Below are 24,132 nucleotides of genomic sequence, written 5' to 3' on the forward strand. Positions count from 1 at the left end.
AGGACGACAAGGCTTATGAGGGGTCTTGATGATACCATAAAATATGATTGAAAGAACCGGGATGTTTAGCTTGAAGAAGTGAAATTCTTTCAGGAAGACTTGATAGCTGGCTTCAAATATATGAGAATCTGTCAAGGAAAAGAGAGCTTAGACTTATTTTAGGTGATTCCAAGGAGCAGAGTAAAATAACAGGAAGGCAAAAACCAGCTCAATATGAAGAAACATTTATGGAGCTTTAGAAGTAGTTGTTTAATTTTTTTGAATGAATGAATGATCATGATTGAAAGAATTGATGAATAGTCTCCTTGAAATGGCATATTTCAGAAGAGATTGAAATTTCTGTACGAAATTTTAAATACGGGCTTGAGGAACTTTCCCAGGGGATGATTTCTGGGGAGTTGAGGGTTAGTTGGTGGGAAATTTTAATACTTTTAGTTTTTACTAATTCTAAATTTTAACATAACCTATGATCTTTTTGAGTGGAAATCTTACTGTGTTTTCTACAGCTGAGTATCATATTTTCCTTCATCTTCTTTAAAATACAATTCATGCTTTCCCAGATAAAGATGATTATTTTAATAATGTACGTTCCTTTAAACTTTCTTATTTCACTGGATTTTCAGAATTCTGCCCTTAATCAGCATTTTCTTTTCACATTTCCTTTTTTGAGAAGTCTATTCTCATGGAATTAAATTCCAGTTTATTTTCCATGATTCCCCAAAATAGAACCTGTAGCTTGGCTTTGCTCCAAAGTTGTGGATCTATACCTCATCTACTGCCTTCTAGATGAGCCACAGTCATCTCAAACTCAGTGACCCAAACTGAATTCCTCTCTGTGCTCAACCTGTTTCCCTTCTTTATACCTTGTATCTTTGTGATTGGTACCACAATCCAGACAGTTATCCAAGCGGTAAACTCTGGGATCATCCCAGACTCCTTTTTTTCACTTCCAGTCACCAGGTCTTTCGTATTTGATTTGTGGCTATCCCTCATAGGCCTTTCTTTTTTCTGCATACCTGGTGCTATCATCCTGGTTTAGGTGTGTCTGAATCACCCATGCTGATATTAAAGTAGTCTTTTCAAAATGGAAAAAAAAAAAAGATGATTATGTTGCTTCTCACTTAAAACTTTTCAGTGGTCTCAACTTAGCTGCATAACAGAATCCCAACTAATCAACATGGCATTTAGAACTTTGGTTGCCTACGTGCTTGCCAGCCTCCTCTTCCATCACAATCCCCACCCACCCTCCAAACAAGCAGGAAAAGTTGTGCTGTTTCATGCCATGTCTTTTAACAAGTTATTCCTTTTACTTATTACAAGTTGTTCCTGTTTTTTTTTTTTTAAAGAATGCCCTGGTTAACTACAACTTTATTTGTCCTTTTCTTAAAAATCAGTTATATTTTTAATAAAGTGATAAAAAATCAGATAGTACTAAAAGGCTTATAACAGTAAATAGCAGATCTTTGCACCATACTTTCCTGCCTCTCTACCAACCACTTTTGACTCGTTTTGATGTTTCTTCTGGTATTCAAATGTTTACTGCAATAATTTCCTTATAATGCAACTTCTTGACTTGTCAGGCTTAGACTTTATCTGCTGACCTTATCTTCTCTCATAATTCCAAGACCAGTACTCAAAACATTCAAGAACTGGCAGAGCACACACTGATTAGTCACAACCAGTTATCCCATATGGTGTATGTGGGCTAATTACTGGCCCTGAGTTTCTGAACATATTTTGTTAAATTATCAATATTGACATTATTATGACCACATAAATATTATCCACTGCTGAAACAATTAACACATTATGATTGTTATCTTGCTTACACATTTTTTTGTTTTTGTAAAAGTTATTAACTGATGCTTTTAAAAATCATTTATTCCTCATTAAGAACTCATGGCAAATCTCAATTTCTCCATGAAGTCTTTGCCACTAGGCAGAGTTGATTCTCTATCCTATTACTTCTGCATTATCATCGTTGTTGTACATATTATACTGTACCTTAAAGATTTGTGTGTCAGGCCAGGCTTGGTGGCTCATGCCTGTAATCCTAGCACTTTGGGAGGCTGAGATGGGTGTATCACTTGAGGTCAGGAGTTCAAGACCAGCCTGGTCAACACAGTGAAACCCCATCTCTACTAAAAATACAAAAATTAGCCAGGCATGGTGGCAGGCACCTATAATCTCAGCTACTTGGGTGGCTGAGGCATGAGAATTGCTTGAACCCAGGAGGCGGAGGCGGCAATGAGCTGAGATTGCACCACTGCCCTCTATCCTGGGCAACAGAGTGAGACTCTGTCTAAAAAAAAAAAAAAAAGGTTTGTGTCTATCTTACCAGAATGCTATCTCCTTAAGGTTAATGATAATACCTGTGTCTGTTATCTTAGAGCCTTCAGTGTCTTGAGTCTTGCACCAGTGTCAAATACATCATGCTTAATAAATATTCATTGAATTGTGAATGAAGAGGAGTGTCCTTTCTCTTTATAGCAGCCTTTATTGTTTAGTAGATAGTTTTGTGAGCATTTATCTGATTTCTGAGTCTCTTTTTACAGATCACAAACTCAAATACCTGTTAGGGCCTGAGTAGTTAAAATAAACAAGTGCAGGAAGCCTCATGGGTTCTGGGGCACTTAAAGGAGTCACCTGCTTCTTAGTTGCAGCCAGCTGTTGCTAGGAAAGCATTTCAGATCTGTCTTGCTGGACCTTCCACTATTTCAATGGAAGAAGAAAATTCAGGTTTAATATGAACTGCTTTGATTCAATTATTAAAAACTGTGCAGGCCAGGCAAATGCTTCTTCAGGCTTGCTTTGGTTCACACCCACCAACCTGTGACCTGTAGGTTGCTGGGGTGGGCAGGAAGAGGAGCAGCTCATGCTCTGCTTGGTTTGGGAGCTGGCTTGGCTGAGGATACCTCCGCCCCAGTACTCTGCCTCCACCTGTGAGGACAGCAAACTCCTTTTGCCAACTGACACCAGCATGTGAAACAAAGCTTAGCGGAAGGAGCCTGGGCCATAGCCCCCAGCCTGTGGGGATGTTTGAAGGCCTCAGCAGGGTTTCAAAGGAATTAGAACTCCCTCTGTGAGCAGAATTGGAGAATAATGGGTTAAATTATAAGTGATAGTGAGAAGGCGTGCAACTGGACTGCAAATTGTATAGTATGTGCCAAGCCACGTGCTCTTTTTAAAAATAAACTTAAGTTTTACAATAACCTCGAGAAGGAGATACTACCATCCTCAGGTTGCAGATGCGGAATCTCTATGAGATTTAGAGTTTTTTTGTTGTTGTTGTTCTCACCATTAGAAGAGATTAAGTTCTCCTATTACTGCCCGTGAAGAAAGCCCATGGATGGGATTTTAGAAATGAATTAAACATATTTTATTATTTTCCAGTAGAAATTGCTCTTGGGATTTTTGAATATAAAGAGTTTTTTTCTTGTTCATTTATAGATTGATTCACTCAGTCTTTTAACATTTGTTGAATATTCATTAAATTCTGTATTAGGCACCAGGATTACAAAGATGAGTAATATAAAATTCCTGTGCTTCAGAAGCCCTAAATGATTGTTTGTTTCTACTTGTTCTAAGTGTGAAGGAAAGGGCAGGTGCTGGGAGTAAACGTGTAAATAATCTAGAAATTTGGTAGCCAAATTGCAATTTACAAAAGAAATACATGAGTCACTCCTTTTTTCTTGTTGCAACAGATAAAATGTGCTTTTAGAAATATTAGAAAGTACAAATAAGGAAAATTAAGAAAAATGTTGACTTAAGGAAATTGTGAGCAACTCTCTATTTACTTATTCACCTTTTGACTATATGGATAGGTTTTTACACTTATCACACTTAAACTCACATACACAAACAGATGAGTACATACTCCCACAAACAGATCACGCTATATTATTATTCTGTGGTCTGCTTTATTTAGGAACACAAGATGTTCTATTCATGTTTGAATATCATCTTTTAATGGCTGAATAGTATTTTATTGCATGAATTCATTCAATGTACTTAATCCTCTATTGTCAGTTATTTAGGTAATCTACATTTTTTTTAAACTCATGCCATTTTGCAGCTAAATCTCTTTATTTATCCTGAATTATTTCCTTAGGAAAAACCATTAGCCATGTAATTACTGAATTTAAGACTTATACATTGTGTGTGTATTTGATTTTATGTTTTGTATAGTGCTGAATTGTTCTCAAGAAAAGCAGTACTAATTTACCCATCACCAGTGGATTTGAGTTTCCATTTCTCTTCACTGTTACCCATGCTAGGTACATTTCTTTCTTTGAAAACATGTTCCAATTAGATAGGTAAAAAAGAGCCTCTCTTTCAAAAGACCCTTTTGAAAACTCTTGACCTTTGAACTTGCTGGCCACTGTTGCTTTCCGGTGCAGTAGTAGCACTTTGTGTAATGGTTAATTGGCTCCACAGCTTGGGGGCAACTTGAGGATCTAGCGATCTAGCACATCCTATTCACCTGTGTGTTCCTGTATGTTCATGAATGTTTGTTGAACCAAATTGAGTTGGAGAACATCCATAAGTTTAGAAATCATTAGATGTATAAATTTCAATACAACTGGTGGACAGGCTACTTTATTCTTGTCAGTTGCATAACAATAAGTAATTTTTATTGCACATTGATTACCTACCAGCACCGTGTTAAGTGCTTTTCATACTTATCTGGCAAAAACAGCTCTTAAACTCAAGACCAGCTAATTCCTAAGCCATCTTTCTCTTCCTTGACTTTCCTCCCTCCTCTCCTTTCTTTTTCTATTCTTCCCTCCTATTATTATGGACATGTTTAAACATATACGAACCAGAGAGGACAACATAATGAACCTTGATATACCCACCATCAGCTTCAGCAATTATCAATATGTGGCCAACCTTATTTCATCCATGCCTTTTCATCACTTCTTCGTATCCTCCTTCTCATGTTGGATTATTTTAAAGCAAACCCCAGATACATAAATTTTATCCATAATTATACACACACACACACACACACACACACATACACGATATAGACCCTGTTTTGTAACCTAAACCACAATATCATTATCATACTTTAAAATATCTATAACAATTTTTTAATATTATCTAGTGTCCAGTCAGTGTCAAATTTCCCTGATTATCTCAGAAGTGACCTTTTCTGGTTGGTTTGTTTGAATCAGTATCTACACAAGGACTGCACATTGTATTCTGAACCATTCTAACCACAGCATGGCATTCTTCTCTCCCTCGTAAAACATGTGGCCCCGTCCTTCTCAGAAACAGAGATTCTTGGCTGGAGGAGCCTAAAATTTTTAAAGAATTCTCATGGATCAAATATCTCCCCAGAAAGAAGCACATTCAGTTGTTAACACCTGGGAACGCTGGCTCTTTGTGGAATGGAGAAGGCACTTTGCTTGCCGTGCAGGTTCACCATTCACTCTCCCTGGAAATTCATCAGTAGTTTCACTCAGGGACTGGGAATTCAGCTGCTCTTACTTCTGCTTTTGTTATAAGGCTCTTTCACAAGCTATGACCAAGTTTCCTCCTTAAGATCCATAGTTAGATATAAGTGATGGTGGCTTGAAAATTCATTCTTTAGCAATGAGCTGAAAATGTGCAGCATGCTGGCCTCTGTATCCCTTCCTGGGAGTGAGTGACTTGGAAATGGAAACCATAGTCTTGTTATTTTCATAAATGGGTGAAATGGGTGATGACTTTGATAGACTGTTTCACAATAAGCAAATTTTCATGTTTGGTTTTGGTTCTGTTTTGAATTTGAAGGTCTAGTGATCCTTCACTGTGTGGTGGCAGATGGGAATTCCACCAGAAGTCCTGAAACGAATGGCCTCCTCTGTGGAGACCCTGAGGAAAACTGTGCAGGTAAAGTTTAACAAGTTTTATATTCAAATCTGAGTTTTAATTTTCTGATAATAATAGTACTCATAATACTAGGTAAATATTTGAACATATATTAAGGTACCAGTCACTGTGCTAAGTGCTTTATATACAGTAATTAATCACTACTCACAAGAGCCCCCTGAGCTAGATAATATTTTTTATTTTATTTCAAGGAGAAGCCTACAAAGATTAAGTAACTTGCCAAAGGTCTTACAGCTGGAAAACAGCAAATCTGGAATTCAAATGCAGGTCTTTCTGATTCTAGAGCCTCCAGTCAGCCACTATATTTTGGGTCACAGATGCATGTTCCAGAGTCTAGCATGTGATATCTTGGACTGGATTCAGGAAAAGCTGACATATTCTACCCAAAGTTAAATTCTTTTTTTCTTTTCTATTTCATAGTTAAAAGAAGGGAAGAAGGCAAGGATTTTACATATTTTACCTTGGAGATGCTTGAATTAGTGTTCTCAAACTTATCAGTCTAAGGCAGGATTTGGCCTTAGTAAAGGTTTTAGTGAAGGCCTTAGTAAGAGTTTTAGGCTTTGTGGATCATGATGTCTTTGTCACAACTACTCAACACTGCCACTGTACTGTGAAAGCAGTCATAGACACTATGCAAATGAATAGGCTTGGCTCTGTTTCAATAAAACTTTAGTTAGAGAAACAGGCTGTGGGCCAGATCTGATCCTTGGACTACAGTTTGCTGACCCCTGGTCTAAGGTTATGTTTGTTCTGTATAGATTGTTTGTTCTGTATAGATTGTATGTTCTGGTCTTCTACAGGGGTTATTTCTGACTTAAAAAAAAGAAAACAAAACACAGACCAATTAAAAAAGTGGGGTGCAGTAGAGAAGAGCCTCCTGTATTCCCTGGAAACTTCTATGAACTGGGAGTATGATGACTTGGTGCAAACTGCTCCTTTCCTAGCACCCTCGGGAAGTTGTAACAGAGCCAGGAACACACTGAGCAAGTCTTCCTGATGTGAGTCATCAGTTCCAGCCCAATTTTCCCCTTTCATCCCTCACAGTAGTGGGTGGTCAGAGGGTGCTCATCGGCTGTAGAATCTAATGGTGTCTTAGGTCATGTTTGGGTCTTGTCATCCATGTAGGCAGAAGAACAAGGCCAACTTTATGTGTTCATGTGTTTTTCTTCAGTCTGGTTTCAAATGTCTTCAATGATGGCATTTTTTCACATTTCCTTTGGGAAATTATCCCATAATTTGATGACAGACAATGTTCAAAAATCTTCCTCATCATCATCCTAAATGTGTTTTCTAATTTTATTTTTATTGTAGTAAGAACATTTAACATGAAATCTACCCTTTTAACAAATCTTAAAGTGGACAATACAATATTGTTAACTATAGATTAGCAGATCTCTTCAAATTTATTAATGTTGCACTAACTGAAACTTTGTACACATTGAATAGCAACTCCCCAAGCCTCCAGGAACCACCATACTACTATCTGCTTCTATAAATTTGGCTATTTTAGATGCCTCATATAAGTAGAGGCATTCATATTATATTTGTCTTTCTGTGACTGTCTTATTTCACTTAGCAAAATTGCTTTCAGGTTCATCCATGTTGTCACAATGGCAGTATTTTTCTCTTTTGTAAGGCTGAATAATATTCTATGGATGTACCGTACTTTCTTTATCCATTAATCTGTCAGTAGACCCTTGGGTTGCTTCCACCTTTTGACTTTTATGAAATAATGTTACAGTAAACATGGGCATACAAGTATCTAATTGAGATCTTGATTTTTATTAGGTTATTTGTTTTCTTGTTATTGAATTGTGAGAGTTCTTTATGTATTTTGGATATGTGTAATCAATATGTTTTGTATAGTGCTAAATTGTCTTCAGGAAAAGCAGTACTAATTTACCCATCAAAATGGATTTGAGTTTCCATTTCTCTTCACTGTTATAACTTCTAACCCTATCTCTGCACAGCCCAAACTCTGTTGTTTCTTTTGCTGTGAAGAAGCTTTTTCATTTGACATAGTTCCACTTGTTTATTTTGCTTTTGTCACCTGTGCTTTTGGTGTCACATCTAAGAAATCATTGCCAAAACCAATGTCAAGAAGTGTTATCTTATGTTTTCTTGCAGGAATTTTACTGTTTCAGGTCTTAAATATAAGTCTTCAGTCCATTTTGAGTTGATTTTTGTATAACAAGCGGGTCCAATTTCATTCTTTTGCATGTGGATATCTAGTTTTCAAACATCATTTATTCAAGAGATTACCCTTTCCTCATTGCGTATTGTTAGTACCTTTGCTGAAGATCAGTTGTTCATATATTCATGGGTTTATTGCTCGACTGTCTATTCTGTTCTATTGGTCTTTATACCAGTACCATGCTGTATATGATTTAAAACCAGGAAGAACGATAACTCCAACTTTGTTCTTGCTCAAGATTGTTTTGGCTATCCAGGGTCCTTTGTAGTTTCCTTTGAATTTTAAATTTGTTTTTCCATTTCTGTAAAAAAAAAAGTCATTGGAATTTTGATAGTCAGTCTATAGATCACTTTGGGTAGTATGGACATTTTAACAATATTAAATCTTTTAGTCCAGAAAAACAGGATGTCTTTTTATGTATTTTTGTCTTCTTTAATTTCTTTAATTAATATTTTATAGTCTTCAGTGTGCAAGTCTTTCATTTCTTTAGTTTATTCCTACTTGTTTTATTCTTTTTGATGCTATCGTAAATTAGCTTATTTTTTACTTGCTTTTTGAATAGTTCGTGATTAGTGTGTACAAATACAACTGGTTTTTCATGTTGATTTTGTATCCTACAACTTTTCTGAATTTGTGAATTAGTTCTTACAGTTTGTGTGTGTGTGTGTGTGTGTGTGTGTGTGTGTAGTCTTTAGAATTTTTTATGTATAGGATCATGTCATCTTCAAACAGAAATGAAATTATTTCTTTTTTTCCAATTTAGATTCCTTTTATTTTATTTTTTCCTAATTGCTCTGGTTAGGACTTCCTGCACTATGTTGCATAGAAGCGGTTAGACTGGGCATTCTTGTCTTGCTCCTGATCTTGGAGGAAAAGCTTTCTAATTTTTTACCATTAAGTACCATGTTAGTTAAGGGCTTTACATATAAGGCCTATTATTTTGGGGTAATTTCCTTCTATTACTAGCTTGTTAAAAGTTATTGTGAAAAGGTGTTGAATTTTGTCAAAATGAATTATGAATGAGTCTATATTAATTAAGGACATTGCCCTGTAGTTTTCTTTTCTTATAATGTCTTTGTTTAACTTTGGTATCAGGGCAATACTGGCTTCGTAAAATGGGTTTGGAAGTGTTTCTTCCTCTTCAATTTTTTGAAAGAGTTTAAGAAGGATTGGAATTACATATTTAAATGTTTGATAGAATTCACTAGTGGAGGCATCTGGGCCCAGGCCTTTATTTGTGGAGGTTTTAGATTATGACCAATTTCCTTATTAGTCATAGATCTGTTCATATTTTGTTTCTTTATGATTCAATCATGATTGGTTGTTTGTTTCTAGGAATTTATCTGTTACTTCTTCGTTATTCAATTTTCATGGTAGTCTAATATAATCCTTTTTATTTCTGTGACATCAGTTTTAAAAGTACAAAAAATAGAAAAAGCTTATAGAATAAGATACAAAGAAAATATTTTTGTAGAGCTGTACAGTGTGTTTGTGTTTTCAGCTGCTATTATAAGAGTCAAAGGAAAAATCAATTAAAAAGTTTATACAATAAAAAAGTTACAGTAAGTTAAAGTTAATTAATTATTGAAGAAAGAATTTTTTAATAATACAAATGTATTGTAGCCTAAGAGTACAACATTTATAAAGTCTACCGTGGTTTATGATAATGTCCTAGGCCATCATGTTCACTCACCACTCATTCACTGACTTACCTAGAGCAGCTTCTAGTCTTGCAAGCTCCTTTCATAGTAAGTGCCTTATACAGATATACTATTTGCAAACTTTTATATCATATTTTTACTGTACTTTTTCTATGTTTAGATATAAAAATACTCACTATTATGTTATGATTGCCTACAGTATTCAGTACAGTAACATGCTGTATAGGTTTGTAGCCTCAGAGCAATAAGCTATACCATATAACTAAGGTGTGTATAGGCTACACCATCTAGGTTTGTGTAAGTACATTCTATGATGTTTGCTCAATGAAAAAACTGCCTAATAATGCATTTCTCCAAACATATCCCTGTCATTAAGTGATGGATGACTATATATCATCCTAGTCCTTTCTGGCCTACAAAGTTTCTGCTGAGAAATCCACTGAGTGTGATGGAGGTTTCTTTGTGCGTGAAAAGTAATTTTCATCTTGCTCCTCTCAAAATTGTCTGTTTATCTTGAACTTTTGACAATTTGATTGTAAGGTGTCTTGGTGTAGATTTCTTTGAGTTTACGTTTTTGAAATTTGTTGGTCTTCTGAATATGTATGTACATTTCTTTCCTTAGATTTGGTAAGTTTGGGGCATTATTTCTTTGAATAATCTTTCTGCCCCTTTCTATTTTCCCTCTTGGACTACTATCAGATGTATATTGGTCTGCCTGTGTTATGGTGTTTCATAAGCCCTTTAAGCTTTTTCACTTGTTAAAATTCTTTTTATTCTTTTTGCTCCTGTGATTGTATAATTTCCAATTATCTGTCTTTAAGTTTGCTGATTCTGTCTTTTGCTTGACATAGTCTGCTGTTGAAGCCATCTGTTGAATTTTCCAGCTTAGTTACTGAATTATCCAGCTTGAAAATTTATATTTGATTTAAAAAAATATTTTCTATCTCTTTGTTGAAAATTTCAATTTGTTCATGTATTGTTCTCCTGTCTTCATTGAGCATCTTTATGATAGTTATTTTAAATTCTCTGTCAAATAAATTATACATCTTCATTTCATTAGTGTTTTTTTTTTTCTTTCTTTAGGATATATTTACCTGTTCCTTCATTTTTCTTAACTTGCTGTGTTGGTGTCTGTGCATTAGAGAAAACAGCTACCTCTCCTGTCTTCATGCACTGGCCTTATGAAGGAGGAGACTCATTAATCAGTCTAGTTGAAGATTTGGGGGCCCTTCAAGCCTTTGTGCTAGTCCAACTCTCTTTGTTCTGAGACCTGGGAACTTTTCTTCTGATCATATGGTGCCGTGTTAGGGGTAAGGATAATGATGAGAGACTGTCTCAGGTTTTTTTACCTTCTTCAATGTGGCTGCTTTTGCATTTGCTTAGAGGAGAGGAGCTTCTCAACTATTTTCTGAATTTCTTACAAGAGAATTTGTCTGTGTTTTGTAATGTTGACTCAGTGTGTTTATGGAGGGTAGGATAGTTGAAGGCTTTCTATTCTGTCATCTTGATGACATTACTCCTCTGTTTTCTTTTCTTTAAAACAGTTTTTATTTCAATAGTTTTGGGGGAATGCCCATCAATGATAGACTGGATAAAGAAAATGTGGCACATATATACCATGGAATACTATGCAGCCATAAAAACAATGAGTTCATGTCCTTTGCAGGGACATAGATGAAGCTGGAAGCCATAATTCTCAGAAAACTAACACAGTAATAGAAAACCAAACACCACATATTCTCACTCATAAGTGGGAAACGAACAATAAGAACACATGGACACAGGGAGGGGAACATCACACACCAGGGCCTGTTGAGGGGTGGGTGGCAAGGAGAGGCAGAGCATTAGGACAAATACCTAATGCATGGGGGGCTTAAAACCTAGATGACTGGTTGATAGATGCAGGAAACCACTGTGGCATGTGTATACCTGCGTAACAAACCTGCACATTCTGCACATGTATCCCAGAACTTAAAGTAAAGTTAAAAAAATAGTTTTGGGGGTGCAGGTGGTTTTCGTTGCATGGATAAGTTCTTCAGTGGTGATTTCGAAGATTTTAGTTCACCCATCACCCAAGCAGTGTACACTATACCCACTATGCAGTCTTTTATCCCTCACCCCACTCCCATCCTTCCCTTCTCAGTCCCCAAAATTTATTAAAGCTTTCTTGTGCCTTTGCATCTGATATTGTTTGACTGTGTCCCCACCCAAATCTCACATTGAATTGTAATAATCCCCAGGTGTCAAAGGCAGCAGGGACAGGTGGAAATAATTGATTCATAGGGGCGATTTCCCCCATACTGTTCTCATAGTAGTGAATAAGTCTCACAAGTCCTGATGTTTTTATGAATGGGAGTTCCCCTGCACAAGCTCTCTTGCCTGCTGCCATGTAAGACATGACTTTGCTCCTCAATCACTGTCTGCCATGATTGTGAGGCCTCCCCAGCCATGTGGAACTGCGAGTCAATTAAACTTCTTTCCTTTATAAGTTACCCAGTGCTGGGTATATCTTTATTAGCAGCATGAGAACAGACTAATACAGCATCTTCATAGCTTATCTCCCACTTATAAGTGAGAACATACACTATTTGGTTTCTCATTCCTGCATTACTTCTCTTAAAATAATGGCCTCTATCTCCATCAGAGTTGCTACAAAAGACATTATTTTGTTCCTTTTTTATGGCCAAGTAGTATTTCATGGTGTATATAAACCACATTTTCTTTATGCATTCATTGGTTGATGGGCGCTGTTTTCTAATTTTTTATGTACTACAAATAGATGTAGTTTTTATGTCTCTCTAACACCCTTTAACAAAAAGAGGGGTCTAAGGAAATCCTTGAACAGAATAATTCCCAGTCTCTCATTCTAAGCCATTTTGTTGTCTTAGGCAGTTTTCTGCTTCCAGCACCAAAATTTTCATTTTGGTCTATGCCCATCAATGCAGACCTTCCCATCACACGTCTTCCATGGTAACTCAGTGACAAGTTGCAGCCTGCCTGGTCTTAGCGTGCCACAGGTCTAATCACTCATTGTGTAAAAGCCAGTTTCCCACAGTGTAGAAGCTACAGTATGTGATCTTTATTTTTAATTTTTTTAAATTCAAATACTCATTTTTGCATTATTTGCATAATTTTTAGCTTTTACATTTATCTCTAATTTTTCCTCTGGAGGATCACTGAAGAAGTAGTTATTTTTGTTCACCCACTCAAATCCATAATTTTCTCTGAATTAGTTGTAATTTCTTTTCTGAGACTTGGTCTGGGGACATTCCCAGATAATTATTTTTTGGTGTATTTTCTGCTTTCTTTAAAATTTATTATTATGATTTTTAATTAACACAATAATTATACATATTTATAGGATACAGTGGGCTATTTTGACACATGTATACAATGTGCAGTGACTAAATCAGGGTAATTAGCACATATCTATCACCTCAAACATTTACCATTTTTATGTGTTGAAAATATTCAAAATCTTCTCTTTTAGTTATTTCAAAACGTGCAGTAAATTATTGTTAATTATAGCTACCCTACAGTGTTAGAGAACATTAGAACTTTATTTCTCCTATCTAACTATAATTTTGTATCCTTCAGCCAATCTCTGGCTATCTCCCCACCTCCTCAGCATCCGTGAAAAGTGAAATTTATTAATCCCTGATTCTTTTTTTCTCACTATTGTTGTATGTTCCCTTTCTCTCCCATTCAGGAGGTTAAGCCTGCATTTATAGATCTTATAAATATTTTAGTAAAATTATTGTAAATATTGTAAATTATTTTACAATCTTAAATATAAATGTATTATTTATAAATAATAAATGTAAGAGCCGAAAACTATGCAAATAAGGCAAAAATGAGTATTTGACTTTAAACAAATTAAAAATAGAGACCATATACTGTAGTCTCTACATGGGGCAAACTGGCTTATACACAATGAGAGATTAGGCCTGTGGCACACTAAGACCATGCAGGACGCAACTTGTCACTGAGTTACGATAATTTTAAGAAAATATTATTTGTAAATTATTTTGGTAAAGTTATTGGCATAATTAAAATACAAATACATTAGTGACTTGGTGGAAAATCACTTTGCTTAAATATCACAATAATAATATAATGTCAAAAAATTATTTAGTATTTTTCTGTATAGGATATAGAATTTTTTCTTGCAAATGGGCTTAAAAACAGTTATACATTTTACTATTTGAGAAATATTATCTAGAGATGGAGAGAAAACAGACTTCGACATGTCTATGTGTGGACAAATGTTGAGAAATCAATGAGAAACCAGAAATACAGAGCAAAAATGCTTAATTATTTCTTTGGTTTACTCTTCTTCTAGTAGCCTATTAGAAAACAGAAACAAAGCAAACAAAAAAATCTCAAGAACACAATTCCAGAGGTGTTGAAAATCAATTGATTTGATTTTGAAAATTCTAATTAAGGATTGAGCTTCTGGAAATTTTTGTGGCATTGAGTAGTGTTGTTTATGTTACCACTGTCCTTTCACATTATCAGGCTAAAATAACTGCATTACCTTAAAACATCAGGTAAAATTAATAGGTAGACTATGCTAAATATAATTGAGCTTGATCTCTCAGAATCTAAGGTAGATGGGTCTACTCTTATATGATGGTCACAATAGCATTAATTATTTAAATCAATATTCTTCCCCTTTCCACCCTCTTTCTCATTCTCCTTCCCTCTTCACTTTTTTGTTTCCTTCCTTCCTTCCTTCAGCCCTCCTTTCCTTCCTTTATTTGGTGATTTATTTTATTATACTTTATTCCTTTGGGGTATAGCATCATCATCAACAAGTACACTTTTAATAAAAACATAGCATCCATCATCTATTTATCTCCTACTATGTGCCAAGGACTGTTCTGAGTGCTTTATGTATATAAATTCATTTAATCCTATGGCGTACCTACATTATTCCCTTTTTCAAATGAAGACACTGCAGCACAGAGAGGTAAAGTAATTTGTTCAAGATCACACAGTAAACAAAGTAGCCTGACATGAATTCAGAGACACCATCTCTCTAGAAAGTGTGTTGTTAATCACCATCCTAAACTGCTTAGAATCACATGGGAAGATCAAAATGTGGAACATGTGAGAAAAATACTAAAAATAATAAGAATAACAATAATTTCCTGAAGGCAAAATGCAAATGAGAACAGTAGGTTCTTGAAAAATAAATAAATACGGTGCAGGAACAGATCTTATGTACTGACAGTATCATTTTCTAACTTGGGTGATGCATTCATTCATCTTACTAATATTTATGAGCACCTACTATGCAGCAGGCTGTCATCCAGGTGTCAAGGATGCAAAAATGAACAGTGGTCAAATATGAAGTCAGAAAGGTAACAGAGAAAGAGAGGTAATGAGTAATGTATAATAGAGCCTTGCCAAGGAGTATAAGGCCTTCAGCTTTTTTCTCTGAGTGAGTTTTAATGGCATTACTCTGGTTGTTGTATGCAGACTTGATAGTCAAGTGGGCAAAGGCAGAAGGAAAGAGACTAGTTAAAGGTGTCGTCATAGAAGCTATTTCCAGTCTGAGATGCTACTGGGCTCAGACCAGGGTAGTGGAGATCGTGAGGTTATTCTGCATGTATTTTGAATGCAGCCGGCAGGGTTTGTTGATGCATTGGATGTAGTGTAAGAGAGAAATAAGTCAAGATAATTCCAAGATTTTTGGCTGAAATAATAGAAGAATGGATATGATTTACTGAGATAAGGAAAGACCAAGTTTGAATGGGAAAATCAAATATTCTATTTTGATAGTGTTAAGTTGAAATGCCAGTTAGATATCCAGGTGAAGATGTTAGTTGGACAGTTGGGAGTGAGGGATGATGTAAACTAGGATGTAAACTCAATTTAGAAATTGTTATCATAAAGATGTGTTTAGGACAGGAGTCTTGATGCGCTTACCCAGGAAGGAGAAGAGATGAAAGAGTATCCAGCCCTGCTGTATTTGCAAAATTTTAGAGGTTCAGGGAGGCGAGGAGGAGCCTGCAAAGGAGAATGAGCAATGGATTCCTCATGGACACAAGAATTCCATAGCATGCATTCTTGGAAAACAAGAGAAAGATAAGTTTTCTTCCTGTCCCTTCATTTTCATTTGCCTCCAGCCATGAATATTTTTAAACATATGCAAAGATACCCATGCTTCAATATTGATTCTTTTTTTTTTCCTCCAAAGGGATTAAATGAAAAAGGGCAGCTCTGGGTGAAGGCCCATTCCTATAAGCTCAGAAATGGTTGGCAGGGCCCTCCTAGTTAAAAGACATGCTGGCCAGGCGCATTGGCTCACGCCTGTAATCCCAGCACTTTGGGAGGCTGAGGTGGGCGGATCACGAGGTCAGGAGATCGAGACCATCCTGGCTAAAACGGTGAAAGCCCGTCTGTACTAAAAATACAAAAAATTAGCCAGGCGTGGTGGCAGGCACCTGTAGTCCCAGCTACTCAGGAGGCTGAGGCAGGAGAATGGCGTGAACCCGGGAGGCGGAGCTTGCAGTGAGCCGAGATTGTGCCACTGCACTCCAGCCTGGGCGACAGAGCGAGACTCCGTCTCAAAAAAAAAAAAAAAAAAAAATGACATGCTAATCTGTCCATATCATGCTACTGAACTCCTACATAAGCAAATTCTAGTAGCTCAGAAAAAGTTAACACGTACCTCTGTGAGATGTAACGTCCCCTTTCACTTTTCTGTAGGAAATGTCATTGGATGCAAGACAAATGGGAATCCTCAATTTAAATAAATTTTCAAAGTTTGTATTTCTTCAAGGACACTGTGAATTTACATTTCCCTGACCAGAGATAGCTGGCAAGATAAAAAAGAAAATTAACTTTAAATATCTAAAACTTTCTTCTTCACATTTTGGCCTAAGAAATTTGTAAAAGGAGGAAATCCCTACTGGGAAGATGCCTGGAAGCCAAGGAGTAAAATAACAAAGCCCTAGGCTCTACTTCCTATCTGTGTGGGAGGATGAATTTATAGTTGTTTTTCTTCCTCAGTCTCCTTGTTAAGACCTGAGACGTCTATTTCAAAGTTTAGCCTTTCCCTTTACATTTGTACATAGAGATTTAACTATGCATCTAACTACGGAGCTGGAGATACTATAAGGCTATAACTATTGTAATAGGTATTACAAAAAAGCACTGTAATAACAGTTGTAGTATTGATTGCCCTTTGAGTTGACTTCAGAATACAGTAGCTGATATTAATGTCATCTACAAAATTATTGAATACATTTGGATGAACACTGTTAGAATAAATAAGCAAAGGTTTTATGAAAGATACACCTAACGGATCTACTCTGAAGAGTTTTAGTCACAAAGGCATCACAAAGCCTCTTTTGTCTTGAGTACTAGAATCATATAGAGACTAAGGAACTATCCTATGTTTAATCAAAACATCCATCAAATTGAGGAAAATTCCATATGGAAACTAAGTCATTTAGGTGTCTGCCATATTCCTCCACTTTGGCTTAGCCCAAGGGAATCCAGTACATCTCATGTAACTACCCATATGACCCAAAGAGGTTGACTACTTCTTGTCTAATTGCTGTGTGATCTAAGAAAGATGTCCTTGCTTCCGATTCCTTTTGCAAACCCTTAGAGTTAGGTTTTTACATCCACTGACCTGCAGTAACCCTAAAGGTTTCTTTTTTTTTTTTTAACATAAATGTCGTGTCTTTATATTTATACTTTATTTATACTTTATCTCCATTAAAGTGACATTTATTTTAAAATATATTTTAAAATTATTTAATTGGTGTTTAGCATCTTTGGAATATAGAGTCCTGTGAAGAGATTGGTATATATTACCTGTGGTGCCCATCCACTTATGAGATTGTGTTGCAGCCTGGCCCACTAGTGGATGTACTTTTCCAGTGAAATTCTCTGGGAAAGGGGCATATTTTGTTTTTGGAATTTGAGTTGGAAAAGGGTAATGTGGGAGGAAAAAAATCGATTGCGTCCCACCACCTCTAGGACCAGAGGGATATTTCTGGTTGCTACATTGCTACATTTTCAAGACTATGTCATTCACTTTACAGCAGAGAAACACGACACTTAGGACCAGTCCCTATTTTGTCATAGGATTAACTTTTCCTTCTTGATAAATATCTCTGGAATGGATGGGTATATTCCCCCTCCCATGCCCTATATTATCAGGTCTCATGATGGGCAGAAAACACTGGGTTCCATAGTTCAATATTTAGATAACATGAACTTGATGAATACTGGATTATAAGGCACTGAAATTTTAGGTGCCGTTCAAAAAAAGAATGCTGATAAGCTTTCTCATTTTCACAAGGAAGAGACGATCCCATCTGGGTTTGTGTATGTATGTGTGTATGTGTGTGTGTGTGTTTATGTGCATGTGTGGCAGTATGTGTGATTTATTTTTCTTTCAGGTTTTAAAGTTCCATAAAGAAATCGCTGGACATTTTCTGCCTGGTGGCATGGAAATGTTTTAAAATCTAAATAATGCTGGGAATATTTAAGAGCATGCTTACTTGGCAAAGGAGAGAGCTCTGTGAGCGATCAAAACAGGACCTGGCAAATATTTCCTTGGCATAGATTTGTGCTGCTTGGATGAACAAAGGCTGATCAAATCACTGCATTCAGCAGCTGCTGGTTAATTTGCTTTTTGGTATCACACTCTGCATGGTGTTTATCAAAAGTCTGGGTGCATTTAAAGGGGCACAGCAACTAGAGAAATAAAGTTTAGGATACATAGCCAAATGACTTTGATATTTAAAGGCAGGTATGCTTTGCAAATCTGGAAAAATCTTTCCGGTTCATACAAGATCTGTCATTAAGTCTTCTGCCTCTTGAGTTAATCTCCTTGCCTTCCCTCCCCTTCGCCCAGACTCACATTGTATGTGTCTGCCCTGGTTTTCTCTTTGCCCCCACTAAGAGCCCAGTCTATACTCTCTTATATAATATGGTGACAAAATGGTCCACAGTTTAAAGTATTTTTATGTAACCATTTAATTTCATCCATAGGAATCATCTTCAGCTCTCTCTTGCTTTGTGTTTCAAGTGTAAACACTTCAGCCTACTGATATCTGAGATTTCTAACTTTCATTTGCAGCCATTCTTTGCTGTTCCCCTTCAGGACCCTTCCATTCCAGTGAAATCTGCCTCCCACTGCCTGCATTAGACCTGCATATTCTTGACTCTGTGCCTTTGCTCTTGACATTCTCCATAACTCAATTGCTTGTTCACTTCCTCTAAAATCTACATTTTCCATACATTTCTCTTTGATTAGGTCAGCATTCTTCATACTTATACGAGATTGCTGTTAGAATTGCCAAGATTTTAAGATTCTGGGATTAACTCATTTACTGAGGAGTTTACTGTCCCAGGAATTCTGCTATGAACTTCTACATATCCTTTTTATCTGCACCTCTCAACAGCCCTTCAATGTAGATGTTATCATGTCTATCTTACAGATGAGGAAACAAAGGTTCAGACAGCCTAATCAGCTTGCCCAGACTCATACAGCTAGTGAAAGGCATAGCTAAAAATTAAACACGAATTTTCTTTCTCTGAATCCAGTGTTCTTTCCACTGTTTCCAGTGTACTAAAACTATTATCTGGTTATGATGGTTGTTTTTACTGGTTAATTGCCTATTCTTGTTTTTTATTTATTCTATTCTACCAATTTAAATAGTAAGATAGGGTATCCTTTATTTCTTCGATGTTTTCTAGTGCCTATTATAGAGCTCTGGAAATGGAAACACTCAACAAATGGAAGTTGACATCAATTGATTTTTCAAAATACAGAGGTCTTTGCCTTTGATACATTTTGCAGTTATTTCTGGAAGAAATTTCAGTCCTTCTGATGAGTCTTATTGGTTGACATGTATCAAGCAAATATCTGGCATGTAGTTCAAGCAGTCAGCATAGGTGGTTATCAAGTCACCAATCAAACCAGGTTAGCCAGTTCCTCAGTGAGATTCTGCCATCCCCTGAAACTCTGCACTGTGACCTGGAATCACAGGAATTTGCAGTATTTAGATCATCCTAAGTCCTTTGAGATTCCTCTCTCTGGTGGCCTGGGGCAATTATATCTACCCTTTTCATATTATTAATTAAGATGTTTAGTAGTCATTGCTATTAATAAAATGATTATTCAATGTCATTGGGATGCCAGGTGCCATTCCAAACCTAGCGTGACATGCTCTTCTGACATGAACACACTATGGTCCTCCTGGCTCCACAGGCATCTGGATCCTGCAAGCTGTTGGTTATACCATGAACATGGAAAGTTTGACCCTGGGCTGGAGCTGGCTTGTTAGTTGTTTTCTGTCTTCTGTGGGTGTGGGCATTATGTCCCTTGTAAATTAACAGATGAAACAGCTAGTTAGTATTTCTGTTCTGTTTCTCTTGATTGTTATTTACTGAAATTTTACATGTCGGTGATGGGGAAATGGCTACATATTACTATTCTCAGTTGAAAAATTAGGCAATCAATTAGGCCTTTACCTAAAAGCGTAAGGCAAGGAAGTCAGTTCAGGATTGAAATCCAGAGCATGAAGTTTTCAGTATTTTCCTCCTCCTTCAGAGCAGCAGAACGAATTCATGGGCCAAATGAGAGACACAATTGCCCACGGAGGCAGGTGTGACTTGTGGATGCATCAGGCTGAGAGTCGGTGACAGACACCTGGTGAGCAGCTGGCTCAACAAATGCCAGAGTGTATGTAGCAGTCAAGAACGTGGACTCAGTGGCTGACTGCCTGGGTTTGAGTCCCACTTTTTCCACTTTCTATCTGTGTGATCTTGGAAGGTGACTTAGCCTCCATGTGTCGTGCTTTGTGCATCCGTAAATTGGAGATTGGAGTGGTGCTTACCTCACAAGGCTATTATGAACATTAAATGAATAATATACAAAAAGCAAAGAGACCAGCATCTAGCACTCAGGAAATACTATGTAAATGTTTAAGTTAAACAACCAAAACCAAACCCCAAAACCAACCAAACAAAAAACCTCTCTTCTCTAGCATGGCTCTGATAACTTTCATGGAATGAAAGCCTTCTCTCTTATTATACTTGTGTTTTACCCTTTAAATGACACTAAAGTTTCTGAAAGGTAGGTTGAAGTCAAATCTTAATTAAAGTAGGAAACATTCTCACCACAATCCCCATTGTCCAATCTCTAGAGCTATTTTGGAGTCACAAAAGTCTGACTTTTATCCCAGTGCAGAGAGAAAGAGAAATGAGAGATTCAAATATATTCTACAGAGAAACTGGCAGCAAGAATATGATTCTATTTACAAGTGAATATTTAAAGAGAGTTGATTTATTGAACTTTTTCTCATTTTCCAGCTACCACCACACAATCAAAGCGGAAAGGCCACTTCTCTAGGTGCCCCAAGCAATACAAGCATTACTGCATCAAAGGGAGATGCCGCTTCGTGGTGGCCGAGCAGACGCCCTCCTGTGTGTAAGTGGAGTGTCCTCAGCCAGCAAGCAAAAGGGTGCAGAATGGTGCCCGCCTGGGTCTTGCCAGGACTGGAAAGTGTGAGCTAACCATGCCATCTGTCCGAACACAGTTCTGCCTGGTCCTGCCCCCAGCCACTTGTTTAGGGGCCCACTCAGCAACTACTTATGGAGAAACTGACGCACACTTTCCTCCTGAAACATGAGTATGTGAGAGTCCAGCTCCACTTCCGGGCTGGGCAGTGTCCTCTGATTTCTTGCGCAAGCAGAACTGATTCTTTTTGGCTCAAATAATCTCCTGGGTGGTTCAAATGGAAATGAATTATTCTGGCAAGTGTTTGGTGGTTTATAGTTAGTGTAAATACGAGGAAATTCCTGCCAAATTAAGAGCTACTTTTGTAGGTGTCACTTAAGTAGAAGGAATTAGTCCTATTTATAAATAAGAGATTAGCGAAGCCTGTTTAGTATAGTGGGGAATTGGGAGAAAAGTTTTCTTTTCAACTCTTTGTATTTGAGCCTAGCTTAATTTTACTCAGGCATACACAAATTTCTTTTTGCATCTTTTAAATATGTGTTTTCTTCCAAAAAGATATCCCACTAATGTGCTTCCTGGGACCTTTCCTTAGAGAAGTGGGAGGAGATTCTTCAAGTGCAATTTTGACTTAAAGTTCATAGAATGTTTATGTTCTTCTACACAGTTGCCCCAGTATATAAGTTTTCTTTCCATAAGTATCTCAGAAAAATGATTCCAAATCCTAATTTTGTGGAAACTTTAAGGGTCATGAACTTTTTAAAAACTTAAATATATTTAAGTTAAAAAAGAAATATGCATGGATAATACATGGAGGCAGATAACAATTGCTAATGTAAGAAAATAAGGAAATGTGTGTGTGTGAGTGTGTGTGTGTGTGTGTGTGTGTGTTGAGAGGGATAGATCTAATTTTTTAAAAAAATTCATTTAATTGCTCCCTGGCTTGGAAGCACATATTGAATTTTAAAAATATTAATGATCTTTAACCCAATACATTTCCCTAATTGGTTCCTATGTCTGCAGATTTATTGTTCTTAGATATTGCTGCCCTCTAAAATGAAAACCACAGTGTGTAATCTACCTGCCTAAGATCAACACATAGATTGTTCCCTTCAATGTAAAATTTAAACTTGTTTTCTTAGCCTTCATAGATCATCTGATCCTGGCTTAATTTTCTAGCTGTATCTCACCATATTCCTAAGTGCTTTTCTAAAATTCTACGTTTCATTTCATGATTTATTATATAAGCTCTTCTAGTAGCCCAGAAAGCTTATTCTTGCTATGGTTTAAGATGTACTGCACTCATCATCTCCTTGTGGACCCCTTCACTGACTTCCTCCTTCTCAGGCATACACTCAGGTCTGAGTTAGATGTCCTTCCCCTGTGATCTAGCCACACCTCTATGAAAGCTCTTATCCACTGGAGCATAACTGGTGGTTTCTTTAAATGTGCCTTTTGTGACAGTGAGCTCCTAGAGGGCAGGGCTCATGGCTTATTCATTTTTTGTATTTCAGTGTCAAACACAGTCCTCAGAATTTACTAGGTGCACAAGAAATGACTGATGCCTGAACAAATAGTGCCCCTATTACAGTCCATCTAATGCTATACTAAATTTCCAGACCAAGGCCTTAATCTGAATGGAATATCTTCTTAGTAGAGGAATAATACACAGTCAATGGGAAGCAGAATATCATAGCAGACAGGGCACAGATTTTGGAGTCAGATAGACCTAAAGTAAGATTTTGCTTTTGCCAATTATAAGCAGTGTTAACAATGGGTCAGTTACCTTTTCTGAGCCTCAGTTTTATCATCTACAAGAGAGAGTAATAATGCTGTCCAGTCAAGTGGTGAAGATGGCAAAATAATAAATGCGAAAACACTAATTGTGGTACCCAGCAAAGAGCAAGTGTTTCATAATTTTTAAAGTTCCAACTTTTTAAGAACATATTTAAGTATGCCATAAATAAAAAGTTCCCACTTTTTAAGAACAATATTATTATTTTTTTTTTGGAGAGAAGGTCTTGTTATATTGCCCAGGCTAGACTCAAACTCCTAGGCTAATGTGCCTCTCCTGCCTCATGCTCCCAAGAAGCTATGAGATGAGTGGTAGATAATCAACCTAGGACTGATGTTTCAGGTGATATAGCACAGATTCAGGCAAAACTCTCTTGCCATTGGTGATAACATTGTCTTGAGAAACCAGAAATATCTCCTTTTCTTGGGATCATGGGAGTTTGTGGGTTCTTGTTTTTACATGAAAAACCAAAGTGTGTTTCAAATAATGGAGATCTTCTCCTCTCAGTAATCTTCTCAGTATTTCCTTTGAAAAGGGACAGTTCATTTCCAGATACATAATTTTTATTTATACATGCAGCACAGCACATTTACTATGCAGTTAAGAGCATGAGCTTGAGAGCCAGACTGCCTGTTTGAATCCCCATTCTCTTAACTTCTCTGTGCATCAGTTTCTTCATCTATAAAATGGGGTTAATGATAACACATACCTCAAAGGTGGTAATAAGGATCCAGTTAATATTCATAGATCTTTTACAACAGTTTCTGGTGGTTATTTCAGAATAGTGATCCCAATGCCCAATTTTGCATTGCCCTTAAGGATCATGAACATCTTTAAAAATTATTTTTGATTTTAAATAGTATAAGATGCTTATTAAATAAAAACCCACTTAGTCACCATTTAATAAAAAAACTTAAAATCTGCTCTATTTGCCTCTTCTTCTACATGAGAGATACACTCACTGAAAATAAACACCAGCTGATATGTTATTGGTTTGCTGAAGGGCAAAATAACATGAGAACCACTATAACCAGCTATGTTAAGGTTTGACCTTTTAGCATGGATTCACTGGGGTACAACTTACAGGAAGTACTGCTTACTGAGAAATTCAATT

At 36.7% G+C, this 24,132-nt stretch overlaps 1 protein-coding gene across 2 annotated transcripts in view; it reads left to right on the forward strand.

Annotated features, from left to right (window-relative positions):
• BTC (betacellulin) overlaps positions 1–24,132 on the forward strand; it is a 55,462-nt gene that overhangs the window by 23,140 nt on the left and 8,190 nt on the right. For both annotated transcript variants that reach the window (XM_008957722.6, XM_024928584.5), the window contains exons 2-3: positions 5,782–5,880; positions 21,079–21,196. In XM_008957722.6, the coding sequence (XP_008955970.1) occupies positions 5,782–5,880; positions 21,079–21,196 (217 nt within the window). The remainder of the gene's footprint in view (positions 1–5,781; positions 5,881–21,078; positions 21,197–24,132) is intronic.

This window comes from Pan paniscus, chromosome 3 (genome assembly GCF_029289425.2).
Source record: "Pan paniscus chromosome 3, NHGRI_mPanPan1-v2.0_pri, whole genome shotgun sequence".
NCBI lineage: Eukaryota > Metazoa > Chordata > Mammalia > Primates > Hominidae > Pan > Pan paniscus.